Below are 17825 nucleotides of genomic sequence, written 5' to 3' on the forward strand. Positions count from 1 at the left end.
TTTACCTGTCACGTCAGCATAGGGTGTCTGCGAGACACATAGGAGACGAATTGGAGTGTTTAGTTGTTATGTCTAGATGTGCACTCTCAAAGTTGGAGTGTTTACTTGTCAGTTGAGTCTGAATTTGAGTGTTTGTTTAAAATGTACAAAAAGGGCATCTTTAAATGTACAAGACATCTAAAAATCCAATAAAGAGCATCTACTTTAATCAAATAAGGTCCCACTTTCAGATAAAAGAGAACATCTTATAAACAAGCATTTCCATTATTGTGAAGATCTTTTGCTTCATTGTCAACACTGATTATTAGTTTGAAAAGCACCTACATGTGTTTTTGCTTTTGTTCACCATTTCTCTGCCTAGACCTTCACTTACGGATTCAGCAGAACTCAATAGCTTTAGTCCGAACTCTATATTATCGTAAAATATTCATCAAATATATACAAAACACTATTTTAAAACTCAATAACTCGGAACATACTAGAATCCCAAACTCATAAACTTCAAATCCTGACTCCATTTCTAGTCACTATGGTTGTAAGGACAAGTACTAGTGTAATAGAATCTTAAAGCACTAATCTTTGAACTTAAAAGTGAACAAAACACATTAACATAACTAGCTAAAGTATATCAAATCAAGAAAAAAGTTAAATAAAATCAAAAGTTTTGGAATTTACCTTTCTTGTCTACACGCCTCAAGCTATGAGAATTTCCTACAAGGTTCATAAAGAAGTATTTTCCGTAAGATTTCCAACAATTTCAGCTCCAAGAACAATCTTTTATTTGATCCCCCTCAACTTCAATGAATTAGTAGTAGCTTGTGTGTACACTATAACATAGCTTCATTCTACCATATTTGTATAAAAGTACTACTAATATTTAGTTCTGGTAACTGGTAAAATTCCAGAAGTGTAAACTTGGGAAGTTTCATTGCTATGATTGTTATTTTTTCCACACAAATTTCAATCACTAACACTTGATGACATTTTATTTTGTTGTGCTCTTTGATAGTATAATATAAAGTTTTTTTGTCTGTTTCAAAGAATATAATATAACAAAGATTAGATTTGTTGAAAAAGAAAGTGGTAGAAGCCAAAAATCTTTCTTTGCTTTAAATATGTAAATTATTCTTTAAAAAAATGGGTTGTTAGAAAATCAGATGCCATTAGACAGAAAGAATATTCATATCTACATGAAGATAAGTAAATAAAACAAGATAAAGAGTCAAGTTTGGATCTATTCTGAAATCAGATTGATTTGAAGTTGATGTTCTGTTTGAACATGCAATTTAAATTTCTAAATTGTATTTTTTTCCGTAAATATGAAAATAGAGATAATAATTGGGGTGAGGCGGGGTAGAACAAGTCTTGTCCCGCTAAGATTTTGATCCGTCCTATTTGTCCAATTCATACATGCATTCTTCAAACTTCTTGAAATAAATTAAGATACTAAAAGTTAAATTTAAATTAATTAACCACAACTTGAAAATAATTATAATAATAATAATAATAATAATAATAATAATTTTAAAAAGAAAAAACATCTGTCTTGCAGTCTGCTACAAATTAACAACTGAAATATTTTGACCTGCCTGACCTTACGTTAAATCCTTACGAGTCGTGAAAATATCAAATAAAATTCAATTTTTATATAATTTTATTAAATGAGCAAATTGTATTCATAAACAAAATGTCAATATATTATTTTATAAGGATTCATTAATCAATAATAGTAGTAACTAGTAAGTAACTATTTGTTCTTTAATACAATTATGTCGTATGGTATGAACAATATCTTCAAGTCGAGCATGAATTTTTTTTTATAAAATTTAAAATTATTAGTCTTTTCTTTACCAATGTTGTTAACTTAGGGGTTGTTTGATAGCTGTGTAAAAAAAAAGTCTTATCCATACATTAGAGTCTGTATAATTTATACGACATTTGATAGATGGATAAGAAAAAAATTTATATCATGTATATAATTAATATAATATTTGGTAAGTGATTAAAAAAGAATATTTATATATAAAATTAATACGATATTTAGTTGACAATTTTAAAATTCACATAACTAATTTATGGGGGGAGGAGGGGTAGGACAAGTATTTTATTTTTTTTTCAATTTATCTCAAGAGAAAGAGGGTCCCAACACTCTATCATGAAATTAAAGTTTTGTTTTTTCCAAAAATTAAATACACCAATATGCTGAGATATTGAGTAGTCACACGTCAGACTGTCTTTTTATTTCTTTTTTTGGACAGTTGGTGGACATCAAAGCAACTTGTTTTTTTGGGAAAAAACTTATTCGTGCCGGGTGTTTATATCAAGTCAATGCAATTTTCATTTTTATGTAATTTAATGAAGTAAAACACACGTTAATTAATTATGATTAAGTAAAATGAACTATAAATTTAAACACATGGCATGTATGTATTGGCTTGGTGTAAACACTTGATGCGAATAAGCTTTACCTTGTTTTTTGTTACCATTTTCGTCCACTTTTAATTGTCATAGTTTTCTTTTTTAGAGTCAAACGCTAATAAATTTGACTTACATTTTATAATGTATTTTTTTATCATATTGATTTGCAAAAAAAATTAAAATTTATAATTCTTTTCGTATAGTTTTTGAATATCTAATTTTTTTTGTTTAAAATATCAAATTAATGTAATCTAATTTAACTTTGAAAATTAGTCAAATTGACTTTCAAAAAACACAACATGATAATTAAAAGTAGGAGTGTTCACAGGTTGATTTGGATCGGTTATTGGTCAAAACCAAAACCAAACCAACTTAATCGATTTTAAAATTATCAAAACCAAACCAAACCAAATATAATATACATTTATCGGTTTGGTGATTATTGGTTTCGGTTTGATTTGGTTCGGTTATTCGGTTATTAACCATACACAAAAATAAAAGAAACAATTCATTTAAAATGTGAAAAAAGTGACAACAATCCATTCAAAACGAAAAATAGTTAGAATGACTTAAATTACTAAACTTTCAATCACTAATTTACTATCAATAAAGCTTTAAAATTCACTCTATTGGCCTAGAAGGAAGAAACAATAACATTTTCAGTCCCACAAAGAATTGACAGACACTCATATACATGAAATCAATAAGATAAATGTTTCATCTTAGGCATTTTTGCTTTCAATAAGTAAATTATAAAGAAATTGTAATGAAAATATGTATACGATCTTTAAAATTGTTTATAAAAATAATATATTAAGTATGTATATTAATAAAATATATGTATATAATTCATCGGTTTTGTTCGGTTCGGTTATTTCTTCGGGTTTTTTTTAATAAAACCATAACCAAACCAAATACTATCGGTTTTCAAAAATCTAAAACCAAACCCAAATAAAATCGATTTTATTTTATTGATTTGGTTTGATTTTTCGGTTTGGATCAGTTTTTATCCAAACCGTGAACACCCCTAATTAAAAGTGGACAGATAATAAATAATTGTTCCATCCAGGTGTATTGAAGATCTGAAATTAAATAAACCTTAATATAGTGGTAAATATATAAAGACTAGATATGGAATCCCTGCGGAGCACGTGCCCAATAATGATATTTATTTTGTATTAATTTATGTCATATAAATAAATTTTGAAAAACCAATCAAATTCTGAAAATAGCATGTGAGTCACATGTTTATGTTTTTTGAAATATCACTTTTTTAAGGAGTGGCAACGTGGGGGATGGGGGTGGTGGGGAGAGGGCCATCCTAGACTACTTTACATAAGGGCCCTCGTGTAAGGTCAAGTGATAGTCAACAACTCGGACACAAAACCCTCGAGTGAAGTCAAGTGATAGTCAACCGCTCAGACACGGATCCCTATGTCAAGTGATAGTCAACTACTCAGACATGAAGCCTGATGTCATGTGATAGTCAACTACTCAGACATGAAGCCCGACGTCAAGTGATTGTCAACAACTCAGACATGAAGCCCTCGTGTGAGATCAAGTGATGGTCAACAACTCAGACAATAATAAAAGGGTGGCTCCACCACTAGAGACTACTCCAAACAAGGGAGAAGAACAAAAACTATGACCATACACTGTATAATTGTTGTTGTTCAGTGTAAAGAATTCACTATTGAGTTTTATTTATACAGCAAAATTGTTTTACTTCTACTCAATAATAAGAATAAATAGAAGATTAATGAGACAAAGGTTTCTACATTGCCAAAAAAAGTGAAAATTCTATCAACATTCTATTCTAACAGCACCACTTTGAGATGAAATAAATTTGGGTTTTCTGTTGACTTGCTCCAAGCATTGGATGACATCTCCAACCTTAAAGTCATCCCAGTTTTGAATCACAAGTCCACATTCATTCCCCTTTCCAACTGCTTCAACATCCTGCTTCTCCCGCTTTAGCGATGCACAAGATCCTTCGAAAACAACCTCACCACTTCTAAGAAGCCTCATTGTTGATGATCTGATGAGTCTGCCATCTATCACACGACAACCAGCTATCTTGACATCATCTCCCTTAGCTTTGCTCCTTCCTTTAAGCTCAAATATGCTCAGTATCTGTGCCTCGCCTGAAACCTGCGTCTCAAATGTACCGGGGGCTTTTTCAACAATAGAGTTGCCAATATCCTCTAGAAGATGATAGATCACACGATGGATTTTTATCTGCGACAAAATCACAATAAGTATGAGCTTAACGTTTTCAGCGTGTACTAGGAGCATTCATATGAGAAACGGCGCCCACATTAAGTATTGACCAGAAAAAGCACCTTAATGCCAGCTTTATTTGCTGCTTGATTTATTGAACCAGGTGGAGTTGGTATGCTGAACCCAACAATAAATGCACCACAAGCTTGTGCTAAATCCACGTCGGACTCAGAAATAGGCCCAACACCTCCATGGACAATATTCACGAAAACCTATAAAAAAGGACAATTTTCACAATTTTGAAACTGAAGTTTCTCTAAAAAGTATGAAAAATGCAGATGAACGCAAAAACAGAGCTGATCAATGCATCTGAAACACTATTTGTCTCACCTGAGGACTATCCAAACTCTTCAATGCGTCTGTAACGGCTTGGACAGTTCCTTGAACATCTGCTTTTACTATTATTGTCATTTCAACCCTCTTGGGCTTCTCTTCAACCTCACCTTCTTCATCTTCTAAATTAGATTCTGACAATAGAGCTCCTAATTTTTCTGCGTCCATCTTCCTCCCAAGTCTATCTTTTTCAAATTTCTTTTTCCTCCCTGCGCTAAGCATCCTTGCCCTTTCCTCAGAGTGAACGACAATAATGTCATCACCAGCCATTGGAAGCCCCTTGAGTCCTTCGATCTCTACAGGCATAGCTGGCCTAGCCCTATCAGTTGATTTTCCTAGCATATCCCTAATAGCCCTGATTTTTCCCCACTCAGCACCTACAACAACATGCTGACCACAGACAAGGGTTCCTGCTTTCACTATTGCAGTAGCCAATGGACCCCGTCCTCTATCAACCCTTGCCTCGACGACATAAGCTTGGGCTGGTCCATCTACACGTGACTTCAGATCCATCATCTCAGCCTGGAGAAGCAACGCCTCCTCCAGCTTATCCAATCCAGTTTTTGTTACAGCAGAGACTTCAACAACCTGAATATCTCCACCCATCTCCTCCAGAGCCAACCCTTCTGTTGCAAGCTGGATTTTCACTTTTTCAGGATTTGCTGCCGGCTTATCACATTTATTGACAGCGACAACGATTGGAACATCAGCTGCTTTTGCATGGGACATTGCTTCCAGCGTTTGTGGCATAACACCGTCATCAGCAGCCACTACCAATACAACAATGTCAGTAACCGCTGCACCTCTTTGTCGCATAGCGCTAAATGCTGCATGACCAGGAGTGTCAAGGAACGTGATTGATGCCCCAGAAGACATTCCAACAACAAATGCTCCCAAATGCTGAGTTATGCCTCCAGCTTCCTTAGCAGCCACAGAAGTCAGACGTAGAGCATCTAAAAGGGATGTTTTACCATGGTCAACATGACCCATCACTGTGACCACTGGTGGACGTGGCAGGACTTCAGCACCTTCGTTAGAATGCAGCCTCCTAACATTTACTCCAATTTCCTGCAAAGGGAACAAGAAAACAATTATATTAGTCCATAACCACAGATAGCATCCTGCTTGGAAGGTCAGATACTCAAATTAAAAAACAGAAAGGAACAAAAAAATTGCTTTACCATCGCAACAAGCTCGGAAATGTCGATGCTAAGAGGATCATATTCTGAGTCAACCTTCTCCCCCACATTTTTAAGGATATCCTGCACAACAGGTATTGGCACGCCACAACGTTTGGCCAGCTCAACAATTGTCATGCCCTCGAATATCTCTACAGTTCTATCTGATAAGGAAGAGCTAGCAGCTCTTTTTAGCTTGGGAGGGACATAAGGAGCTTCAACGGGTGGTGAGGAATCCTTTGTCCTTTTCTTGAACTTCCCTTTCTTCTGAATCTTCAAACCCAAAGCTTCTGGTTCTTTTTTCCAAGCCAGTGTTTCTGGACTGGCATGAAAACACCTAGAGGAAAAAAACAAACTATATTATCTCTATTATGTCAACCAAAAGGTAACACTGTTAGGTTTTTCAGGCTGCCCACAGTCTTTAACTTATCTCTATCACGCTGCCTGTGATTTTTAATTTCACCTTTCAATGTTCAGATTAACCCTCAAAGAAGAAACCACTGTGCAAATTTATCCTTATTTTCTTTGGAGTGTTATAAAAGAAGTGCAATTAACTTCAAGGGAAAAATAACAGCTCACCATTGACAACCAACTTGACCATTTTAGAAGTAAAATTATTCAGTTCTGCCAAACTTATTACTTAACCATGGCAAACCACTAATCTGAAAAAGAAAAAAAAAACACATCTCCACACAATGTCACGTAAAACTTCACTTAACTTGCAAGTCACAACGAAAATTTATTTTAAACTTTAACCAATTCCCTTGTTGAGTTAAGATTTAATTGTACTCAAGATTTAATGTTTTGATGTCAATCTTCACCACAATTGAGACCCCCAACTGAAAAAGAGCAGGCCAAAGATGTAGTGTATTCTCTTAAGATGCAGTGAATTCTCTTTCTTTATTACTGTCCATTGCCTGTTGTTTGAAATTATTGATAAAAAAACCTGGCTAAACCTGTTATTCTTGCATAAAAGTTTCCACTCAAATTGATGCTTAACAGCTACCTCCTGAGTTGCATAAGTCTTAATTCCTGAGTTTCATTATTCAGCAATCTATTTCAAGATTTAACCTCTTCACTGAAATTCTTATTACTGGACAATGCAGGTAGCATCCACCACCTTTTTGGTAAGTCTTTTGGTACAGGAGTGCTAAAATATACTCTTAAGCATTTTGCTGAAAGGGAACTGTTAAAGCATTTTGTTTGCCAATAATGATTCCCTCCATTGCACCGCCTAGCCAATAATGATTCCCTCCATTGCACCGCCTAGCCAATAATGATTCCCTTCATTGCACCGCCTAGCTGTAAACTTTTTCTTGAAGTGTTTGAAAATTTTGTTTCACTAATGTAATTTTCCCTTTGTGATTTGCCGGTTTGATAGCCGTGATTATAGACTACTAATGGAAATCTGCAGACCAAAAACTTTCCTTGTTCTCACATAATCCTCCCCCTTCTCAACCACACGGAGAGAAGAAAAGCATTTAAGAAACCAGCAATTGTAGAATGAAATGGTTGAAAGATCATTCCCTTCAGCATCTGAAAGGGATTTCCTTCAACAGGAAGCACTAGAGTGTTCTTCTAGCTAATTAGTAAGAGATCTCCAGTTGAGAACAACATAATTAGCAAAAGATTGTTGAAGAACAACATAATTAGCAAATAGTTGATAGAACTCTTTCCAAACCAACATGTTTATTATGAAAAGCAAGAAGTTATTTCTGATCCATCTTTTAACTTCTTAGGGATTCAAGTTCTTTAGCTTGTGGAAAATGTCTTATCCTCATTTTGGCTGAAACTGAAAGGTAAAGGTCTTTTGGAAGCAGCCTCTCTACCACAAGGTAGGGGGGAGGGGCAAGGTCTGCATATATTCTACCCTCCCCAAACCCCATTTATGGGATCACACTCATTATGTTGTTGTTGTTGAGAAGGTAAAGTTCTTTGAAAAGCACTAGAGTGTTCTTCTAGATACTTTCTGCCGCAGTTGAATACAACATAAAATTAGAATCTTGAACATCAGCACTTGCCTCATTGTTTATAGGAAAAAGAATCTCTTTGCATTCTAAAGCAGTTGGATGTTAAGTAGCTTACCATTAGTCATTACCCAATTTGCAACAAGATTCAAGATTTTTATTTAGCGAATTTATTCATCTAATTCCATATTTCTTAGAACACAACTTATCATCAGAATGATGTCACTTACTTTTATAAATGAATTAACCGAAAAATCCCTGGGAAAGTTAAAGTAAAGTTGTGGACTTCACCTTATCGGAGTTCTGTAAGTTAGGAGGTTGGTACAGTTCGACTTCCATTGAGCTGCATTCAGGAAGCATCCTGCAGTATAAAGGGAAAATATATGATACATGCCTGTACATCATCTGAAGCCATGTTCTCATTTAATTTCAGCTCTCGGAAAATATAGCCAAGAATTAGAAAATAAGAAGCATTTCACCCAGATGTAGCACGAATAATTGGCCTTAGTAAAACTAAAACTTTTGTATTTCAAGAGGCGTGGAAAAAAAACACAACTTCTACAAGCAGCGGAACAAGAACTAGAATTATTTGCCTCTCCTCCTGTACCAAAAACCAAGTTCAGAAAATAGGGAAGATGATGAGCTGGCAACCCATCTGAGTTAGAAAATCACCAAACAAACTATTCAAAGTATGATGATTAAGCACAATGCTTAATATAAACAAATGAAATTAAGTGCAGGCCTTGTACCGAAGATGGTTAATATAAACAAATGAAATAAGTGCAGGCCTTGTACATGAAGAAATCAAGAAAAACAAATGTACAGACCTTGTATTTGTCCAACCAAAACTGGAATTGTTCTCTGCACCTCTTCAAGGTTAGATTTGGAAACTGATGCTGAAGTATACCTGGATCTTACTGCCAATGCCTTTGTAAGACAAGTGAAGGTACCCTGCAGAAACACTCCATGTAAAAGTCTGCATAGAACTACCTCGAAAGCACACTAACTAGGCAAAGAGGGAGTCTCAACAATGGCATAGTAGAATACATAATATGTAGACAGGGGTGGGTAGATTTGTGCATTGGCAGCCACGAGAGGAAAATCAGATAATATGGGGCAGTAGCTTACCAATAGAAGTGATTAACCAACTTATATTTGGTCAATGTAGTGCACAACAGCACATATTTTGGGAATTCATTTGGACAATGCAGTTTACATCCGCTTTGGAGAAACTATACTGTCCACTAAATGAAGATACAAGACTAGTATCCAAAATCCAAAAATTATAGATAAGAGCTCTAAATAGGTCCAAAATAACACTTTGCAGGAGACAGTTCCAGATAACCATCTAAACATACAACCCTCCTGTTTTTGCTAATGGAAATGTTATAGATGTCGATGTCATGAAGTACAAGCATGGAAAGCTAATAGACTCTTTTTTTTGTATGAAAGCAAATAGACTATTTGAAAGGTCAAGGATCAGTTATGAAGTGATTTTCAGTTGACCCGAACAGAAGAGGCCTAAAAACACACCTTTTTCCCAGCCGCCCTCCACGCCATTCATATGTATTTCAGCCTCCAGACCTGTAGACAGTAAAACAAAAAGAAAGGCACAATTGAAAGCCATGCTAGTCTAAATTGACACTGCTAAATGACTTGAGAGAAAAAAGGCTAAATAATGTATAGAATTAACCTCAAAAGAAAGAATGTACCAACCAACTACGTTATCCTAAATATATTTGGATTTGGCTATATAAATCCAGGGGAACTACTCCTCTCTATTTGGGCCCAATTCATTCCAATACTACATTGCCTAAGGAGTTCACTAAAATGATAGAATACATTAATGTGAATCAGTAAGGCCAAAAACACTGAGCTCAAACGGAAACTGAAGGTATACCCAGAACGTCAGGCAAATCACCCAAATCCCCTCAGAATGAGTGACTCTTATCATAAGTTTGCTTCATAGAGACTTCAGATACATACATAAAACTGAAAAAAGTTAATGTTTTTTATGAGAACTTCCCATTGAAAAGACAGATATTGGTTGCTTTTCAGCTTCCAATATATCAACAGGGGAAGATGAAATACAAATGATAGAGCTTTTGTGAGAATTATAAAGGTAACTAAAGCAAGAGTAGAATCAACCTAAAAAGAAAGACAGTGATATTGATAAACAATAGAATACAGTAATGCAATTCAACAACATGACCAAAACCCTAAGCTAACAATAGAAAATAAATGCATACCTTAAACCCTGAGAGCTAAAAACAGAAAATAAATCCATACCCTCAAATCTCTTCACCAAACCCATAACACCCCTCTTCCCAAGGGAGCAAGTCTTATCATAAGTTAGGTTCAATACTTAAAAAGCAAGTAAAGATGCATCAATCAACCAAATACATTTTTTTTTATGACCGTGGTGTCCAAGCCAGCTTACGCTCACCTCAACTAATTCCACGGGATACCTGCCACCTCCCACCAACAAAAGGTACTAGGTAACTCTGTCCACCAAGGTTAGGACAGATACAAAGAATCACCTAATGTTTTTGTCTCCGGATTTGAACCTAAGAACTCACCGCTCTCGACCACTTCATTGGCCACTATTCCACACCCTCGGGTTCAATCAACTAAATACTCTATATCCATTCTGCTCTATTCGAGACCATTTTCATATAATAACAAGTACAGATACATATCAAAACTGAAAAAGTTCACATTTTTATGAAAAAATTGCATTGAAAAGATAAATTTCAGATACTTTCAACCCCTTTGCAGCTTCCAACATATCAAGAAAACAAGATGGTATGTGAAAAAGAGAACCTTTAAGGAAATTATACCTCTAAACTGAAAAAGTTCACATTTTATGAAAAAATTGCATTGAAAAGATAAATTTCAGATATTTTCAACCCCTAAACAGCTTCCAACATATCAAAAAGGCAAGATGGTATGCGAAAAAGATAATCTTTATGGAAATTATACAGGTGAAATTACAATCTTTGGTATATAATGAAGTAGAATAAGAAAGAACAGCTTCGGTATAATGACCTGATACTGGATCTAAAAAAGAGGCAAGAAACTGATGTTGTGATAAAAACTGCAGATTCTTGAAAGCACCCAACACAGTTTAATGGCTTTTTTTTTCTCTGTGTTATTGTTCGAAAGCCCCAGAGGATGCGAGACCAAAGAGAGGGAGAAGAGAAGAGGCTCACTGGTAGAAAAGGATTTTGATTTATTTTATTTTATTTTATTTTTAGTAGGGTAAACAGAGTCAAAAAAAAAATCAAATTAAGGAAAAAAACTTCAAAAAGCTTATTAACCAAAATAAATAAAATTTCTTTTTTCTAGAAACGTGCAAGTTTGGTTTGATGGAGTATAATTTTTTTTATTTTTTGAATTCTGAGAAAATCTGTTGTTGCTATGTACTATACGATCAAGATAAGTTTCATATGACGAGTTATAATTATGAAATCACACATATGTTTGATAGAGTACTAGTTATATAAGATTTAATATATGAAATATTTATGTGAAAATTATTATGCAATGAATTTATACAAGAATCATTTTTTAAGAATTACTTATTCTACGAGATACTTTTGTCTTTAGATATTTGTACATTCGTTTGTATTGCTGATATATGTATTACTTATTTCATATAAAATGTGATATTAAAATTTTTAATGTAACTTATATGTATATTAATTATATATAATGTTTGGTTCAGATACTAAAATCTGCCTAACTCAGCTTAATACGTTAATATTCCGCAACTTTGTTAGACAATATAAGAATTTAAGAAATAGAAACTCTAATTAATTTTCTTCGCCAATAGACATTTACAATTCCAATTGTGTTAACTATTCAGGCATACATTTAGATTGGATAAAAATAAAATTTTGCGAGTGAAAAAATGATTTAGAAAAACTTCCAAAAAATCAATGAAAGGTATAAACAAACAATGTTTTAAACTTTTATTTTTTTTGGACAAAAAATGCTGGCTCTTCGTGCAAGACAACATACCCCCATTAATATACTAATATAAGCATAAAGCGCTGACTTAGAGATACAAATACTTCCATTAATAAAGTATGGAGAGCCATCAACTCCGAATAATTTTATTCTCTCGACCCAGCAAACTCAGGGTTCCAGTAACTTACACTTATTGTTCAACATTGAAAATGAAAATATAATGCATGTGCTTAAAGCTAAAATGTTGAAGAGAATATCCCTTTAACATGAGTCCGACACAGTGTTATAATAGTATATAAGCACAACTGGGCAGAGAAAAAAGGAAATAGTATACGAGCAGGTGCCATTTTCAGAATCCCAAGAGTCGCGAGCAAAAGGTGATAGATACACTAATGCTTCTCATGTATTAGACAGCAACTTGACCGAACAGACACTTGCGAATCTGCATGCAGAGACAGATTGATTAACACAAACGAAGTATTACTATTGCTATAATTTTGCAAAGTGCAATCGTTGGAAACCAATGGAACAAATATTTGAGAAATACAGTACCACTTGTCTATTGGAGACAAATCGAAGGATGGAGCTGGAGTAAAGTAGGTTATGGTTTGGTTTTCTTTTCTCTTTTTGATAACGGATTAACAGTAACATCCGGACCAGCTTGCACCCACTCAACTAATTCCATTGGGATACCTTTTACCTCCCGCCAACGCAGGTACCGGGTAACTTTGTCATGATGGCTTACATATATGGGAAGAAATAAGTAGTGCATGCTTATAAGCCCTATTACCAAATTACTATATGCCTATAGCTAAAAGTAGGAGATCTCCTCGTGCTCTCACCCATACTTCTTAGGAAGACTGTTGATGTGGTTATCTAAGTCATAGTGTTTCCCTACCTCAAACAGGCTGAATTACATATTTGTGGTTTGGGGTTGTTTGGGGGGGGGGGGCAAATTTCATCAGACACTAGTAAGCAACAGACTTTCCCCCATCACTACCTAAGTTCTGTACCAGGAACAACATAAAGAAGATGATAAAGTTTTAAACCGTATTTGGTAAGAGGTAGACAATGTCTAATTGTCTATAACTTAGTTGAAACTTGAAAGTACTATGTGATGTCTATAACTTGCTGGAGAAAATTTAATCCACTAAGATGCCTATCATAGCAAGGAACATGTAAGAGTTTGTAGCTCATTTGATTGACATCTAAAAGTAGAAGGGAACTATTACAGAGAGCAAAAGTTAATAGGTGGACCACAAGTATGTAAAACATGGGTGGAACCATGAACATCAAAATAGTAATTTGACAACATCAATAAGAAATTTTCAAAAGTACAAAAGGACTGAGGAGCAGAAAGTACCTCTGGTAGCTTCTTACGGAACACAACTTCTAATCTGGCGTCAAGTGTATTTTCACATACAATTTTCCCATCTCGAGAAGCCAAAACTACTCCTCCAGAGCTGTGGCATAGAAAGAGAGAGAGAGAGAGATCAGTAATGGTACCTAATTAGATTCTACAAGCTTGAGTGCTTTAACTTCCTCCGAAGAGCAATGATACACGGTAAGCAAGAGAAACAAAACGCCAATCCAAGTCCAACTGCACATGAGTCATCTCCATCTAATGGAGCGCCAATTTGAGAACTAAGAGCTTTCTAAAGTTTCCTACTGAAAGTAAGAACAAATGAGGCAGTGTACCAGGAAGGGCCATGAGCATTGTGATGTGATGGAGCTGGTGGAAGGTAGATCTGGTCAACTATGACCTCAGGTGCGTGAACTTGAGCCTTCTCTGCATACTCTTCCTTTGCTGCATCCAAGACATCTTCAACCAAGGAAACATCATCTTCCCGACAACGTAATAGGACAGAAGGCTCTTTAAGTCTGAGTAAACTCTGCAGCACAAAGAGTTGCTTTTAAGTTATGCCCAAAGAAGGAAGCAATTCAAGTCCCAAAAGTCATCAAGAAATGTAGAGAAAAACACAAACTTTGTAGCAACTTTGGCACAGCACTCAACAGTTTCTAAGAAAATGTGATAACCTTCATATTATCCCTAAAAGAATGTTAACCAGCTTGAGATTCTAAAAATAGAACATCAACTTCCAAAGGATCCAACTTGAAGGGTAGAAGCAATAAAAGATTTCATTTCAGGCTCAGGCTATTCAAATGATACTCTAGTATCTTTAGTTGCAACCTATCCTACAATATATCTTCACATCTAAACATTCTAATGCACAATCAGCCTTCATACAAGAAATCACATGAGAAGTCATATGAAAATAGATTGTCTTTCATAAAATAGCCTACTCATTTTCTACGATACAAAGTTTGTTCTGCCAACTCCAGTAAGAGAAAAAAGGGGAGGCGGTGACAGAAAACTCATGCAGCTAATTGCTGTCAACCAAAGTACCTGAACAATAAGAGCTTGCAGAAGCTTCTTATAGATATGGTGGTTGTGGTGATGGCTGACATTTAAAAGGTCTTTTGATGCTGCCTCCTTCATGGAGCAGACCAAGTCATCCTGAGCTTGAAGAACCTTGATTCGAGAGGCATTGAGTTGCATGGAGTACTCACTGCGAATACAATATCAAGAAACTTTAAACACTCTACTTTGCCCAAACAAAATTGAAATTGGATTACTTTAGCCACAGAAAATGTTGTGTTCACATAATAATAGCAGCAAAACAATTTTAGAGAATCAACTTTAGACTAATAATGCAATGAAATACGATAAAAGAAGGTTTGTATAGGCCAAGTGGAGTCACTTAAAAAATCAATCAATTAAGATTAATAGGATCGACTGTACGAATTACTTCAGTTGTTCAGGAAATCTTTACTTGATATAACAACAACATGCCCAGTGTAAATCCCATAGGTGGGGTCTCGAAAGGGCTGTTCCAGTAGACTGTCGGCTCGAGTAACGCACATCAAAGCAATTAAAAAAGAAAAATACAAAAGTAAAGAGGACATCACAAATAATAGGGAATATGACTTTTAGCATATGGCAAGGCCAAAACACTCCCGCAAATACAGATGTTACCAGAAATGTTTTATCCAATCAATGCCCAATAAACTGAGTAATATAGAATGTTCATCAATGCAGATACAGACTTAAATTGCAGTTCAAGTGCCAATAAATGGAGCTAAACAAGAAGAAACCTCGACATACTGAAATGATAAAGCAGACTACTCAACTGCAAACATAGATCTTTTTTATAGAAGTGGTCAACTGAAACCATAGATCATACAGCTAATCCACTGAATATAGACTGATGATGTCATGCAAAATGAAGGTGTAGCTATTACAATTATGATTGAACAGTATTACAATATTGTCTGTTCAACCTCATAATCACGGAGAAACAAATAAAACCACTTGAACAACTCCAACTTCCAGGTAAATTTTAAACACAATTTTGATATCTGTTTTATGTTTGTAATATGTGTGTGAGATCCTCGGAAGACCACAAATCCAGGCAGATCTGTGATATTAAATTTTACTCATACCATAATTTATTGCATAATCTTTTTTTAATGACTGGTGTCAAAGATGATGAAAACTGCTATACAAACCAAATTGGGGAAATTACATTTTCTTGCGAACATCAACTTGTTTCTCCTTACGCTCGTATTCCTGTCTGATCTTCTTCTTCTCTGCTTCCACTAGCTGCAACTTCTCAATGTTGAATTCCTAAAACAATCACAAATCCGGCGTGCTCATTAACACTCTAACAACAGAATCAGTATGACTAAACACAGTAACTTCCCAATTGGAGCCAAATTTGTATAATTATGCTTCCATTCTGCCATGAATGCATTATTACTTTAAGACGAGATAAAGATAATTAGCAAACTCCATCTTACTTAAAGATGAGCATAATTTGTATAATAACGGCTTACTTCTTCGCACATTCTTACTCTAAGAACAGCAGATACATCTATGACTAAACGCAAATTAACTTCAAATTTGTACTATAGATTTTATAATTACTGTTTAGTACTTTGGAGCAAGCGTTATTACTTTGAGAATGAGAGATAAACTGACTATCAAACTGAGATCAACTCCAAGCGGATCAATAGCATGTTTGGCCATACTTTTAAAATCAGCTTATTTTGAGAAGTGTTTTTTCTAAAAGTGGTTTTCAAAAATGTACTTCTTGTAAGAAGCATTTTGTATTTGGACAAAAAGCACATTTAAGCAACAATTAGTGTTTAGCCAAACTTCTTAAGAGTGTTTTTAAGTGTATTTTTCTCAGATATGTTTTTCAAAAAAGGGCTTTTAGGGAAAAACTACTTTCTTAGATAAACAGCTTATGCTACTTTCCAGAAGCACTTATTTTCTCCCAAAGTTTGGGCAAACACCTCACTTTTAAAAAAATAAGCGTTTTTGGCCTCCCAAAAGCTTGGCCAAACAAGCTATAAGTTATGTACACTGTTAGTGCAAAGATTTTAAGTGACTTGATGTCGTCCATGCATAGAACTTATACTCACTTCAAAATCGGACCATAATTTTATAATTAAGGCTTACTTCTCCAATGCACACATTATTTCTCTATAACTAAATTTGACTACAATATTGGAGCATATCTTGAAAAAATAACGCTTACTTCTTTGATGGCACATTATTACCCTACACTAAATTAACTTCAACATCAAGCCATGTTTTGTATTAGTAAGACTTACTTCTTTGATGCGCACATTATTACTCTATATCAAAATTTAACTTCGACATTGGATCAAATTCTGAATAACTAAGGCTTACTTCTTCGATGTGCACATTATATCTCTAAAACTAAATCAAATTCAACATCAAGCCATGATTTGTATTACTGAGTCTTGCTTCTTCTATGAGCAGATTATTACTCTATAACTAAAATTAAAATCAAAATTAGAGCATATTTTTAAATAATTAAGGTTTACACTTCTTAGATGCTTCATATTGCTACTCTAAAACTAAATTAATTTCAACATCAAGCCATGATTTGTATTACTGAGCCTTACTTCTTCTATGAGCACATTATTACTCTATAACTAACATTAAATTCAAAATTAGAGCATATTTTTAAAATAATTAAGGTTTACAATTCTTCGATGCTTCATATTATTACTCTAAAACTAAATTAATTTCAACATCAAGCCATGATTTGTAGATTATTACTCAATGACTAAATTTAACTTCAAACTAAGAGCATATTTCTAACAATTAAGGTTTACACTTCTTCCATGCTTCACATTATTACTCTATAACTAAATTAACTCCAACATCAATCCATGATTTGAATTCGTACTCAATAACTAAATTAGCCTCAAATTAGAGCATATCTTCTACTTATTCGATCCTTCGAACTATTAAACCTAAATTCAGTTCAAAAAATGGTGAATAGCAAATAATTAGGACATACTTCTTCGGCGGAGACGGAGATCTCATTAGCTTTTTCTTCGGCTTCCTGACGGATGAATCTGACCATCTGCTGGATCTGCTTTGATACATCTGCATCGTTCATCTTCGCAAATTTGGATCGGAGAAGAAATGTGGATTCAGATATTAGCGAAATGAGAAACTAGTAAGAGAATTTGTGTAGTAGTAGTAGTTTTATTGGTTCTCTGGTGAATTCACATGAGTCACGTCACGTCTCCGATTTTTATAGGCCGCTATATGCCAGCAAACACATCACATCAA

General features: G+C 34.6%; 2 protein-coding genes across 2 annotated transcripts; both read right to left on the bottom strand.

Annotated features, from left to right (window-relative positions):
- Positions 1–4045: 4045 nt before the first annotated feature.
- Positions 4046–9789, bottom strand: LOC125826269 (uncharacterized). The gene is made up of 7 exons (XM_049505591.1): positions 9710–9789; positions 9004–9127; positions 8468–8537; positions 6213–6546; positions 5029–6099; positions 4761–4910; positions 4046–4656 (listed from the first exon to the last, which is right to left on the bottom strand). Exons 1-7 carry the CDS (start codon positions 9734–9736, stop codon positions 4222–4224), a joined length of 2211 nt encoding a protein of 736 aa, XP_049361548.1. The 5' UTR covers positions 9737–9789; the 3' UTR covers positions 4046–4221.
- Positions 9790–12270: 2481 nt separating this feature from the next.
- On the bottom strand, positions 12271–17825 carry LOC125826283 (V-type proton ATPase subunit E). The gene is made up of 6 exons (XM_049505606.1): positions 17548–17825; positions 15736–15836; positions 14556–14718; positions 13847–14040; positions 13512–13611; positions 12271–12590 (listed from the first exon to the last, which is right to left on the bottom strand). Exons 1-6 carry the CDS (start codon positions 17647–17649, stop codon positions 12555–12557), a joined length of 696 nt encoding a protein of 231 aa, XP_049361563.1. The 5' UTR covers positions 17650–17825; the 3' UTR covers positions 12271–12554.

This window comes from Solanum verrucosum, unplaced genomic scaffold, assembly GCF_900185275.1.
Source record: "Solanum verrucosum unplaced genomic scaffold, falcon-dt-bn FXZP01000060.1, whole genome shotgun sequence".
In the NCBI taxonomy this organism is placed as follows: Eukaryota; Viridiplantae; Streptophyta; class Magnoliopsida; order Solanales; family Solanaceae; genus Solanum; species Solanum verrucosum.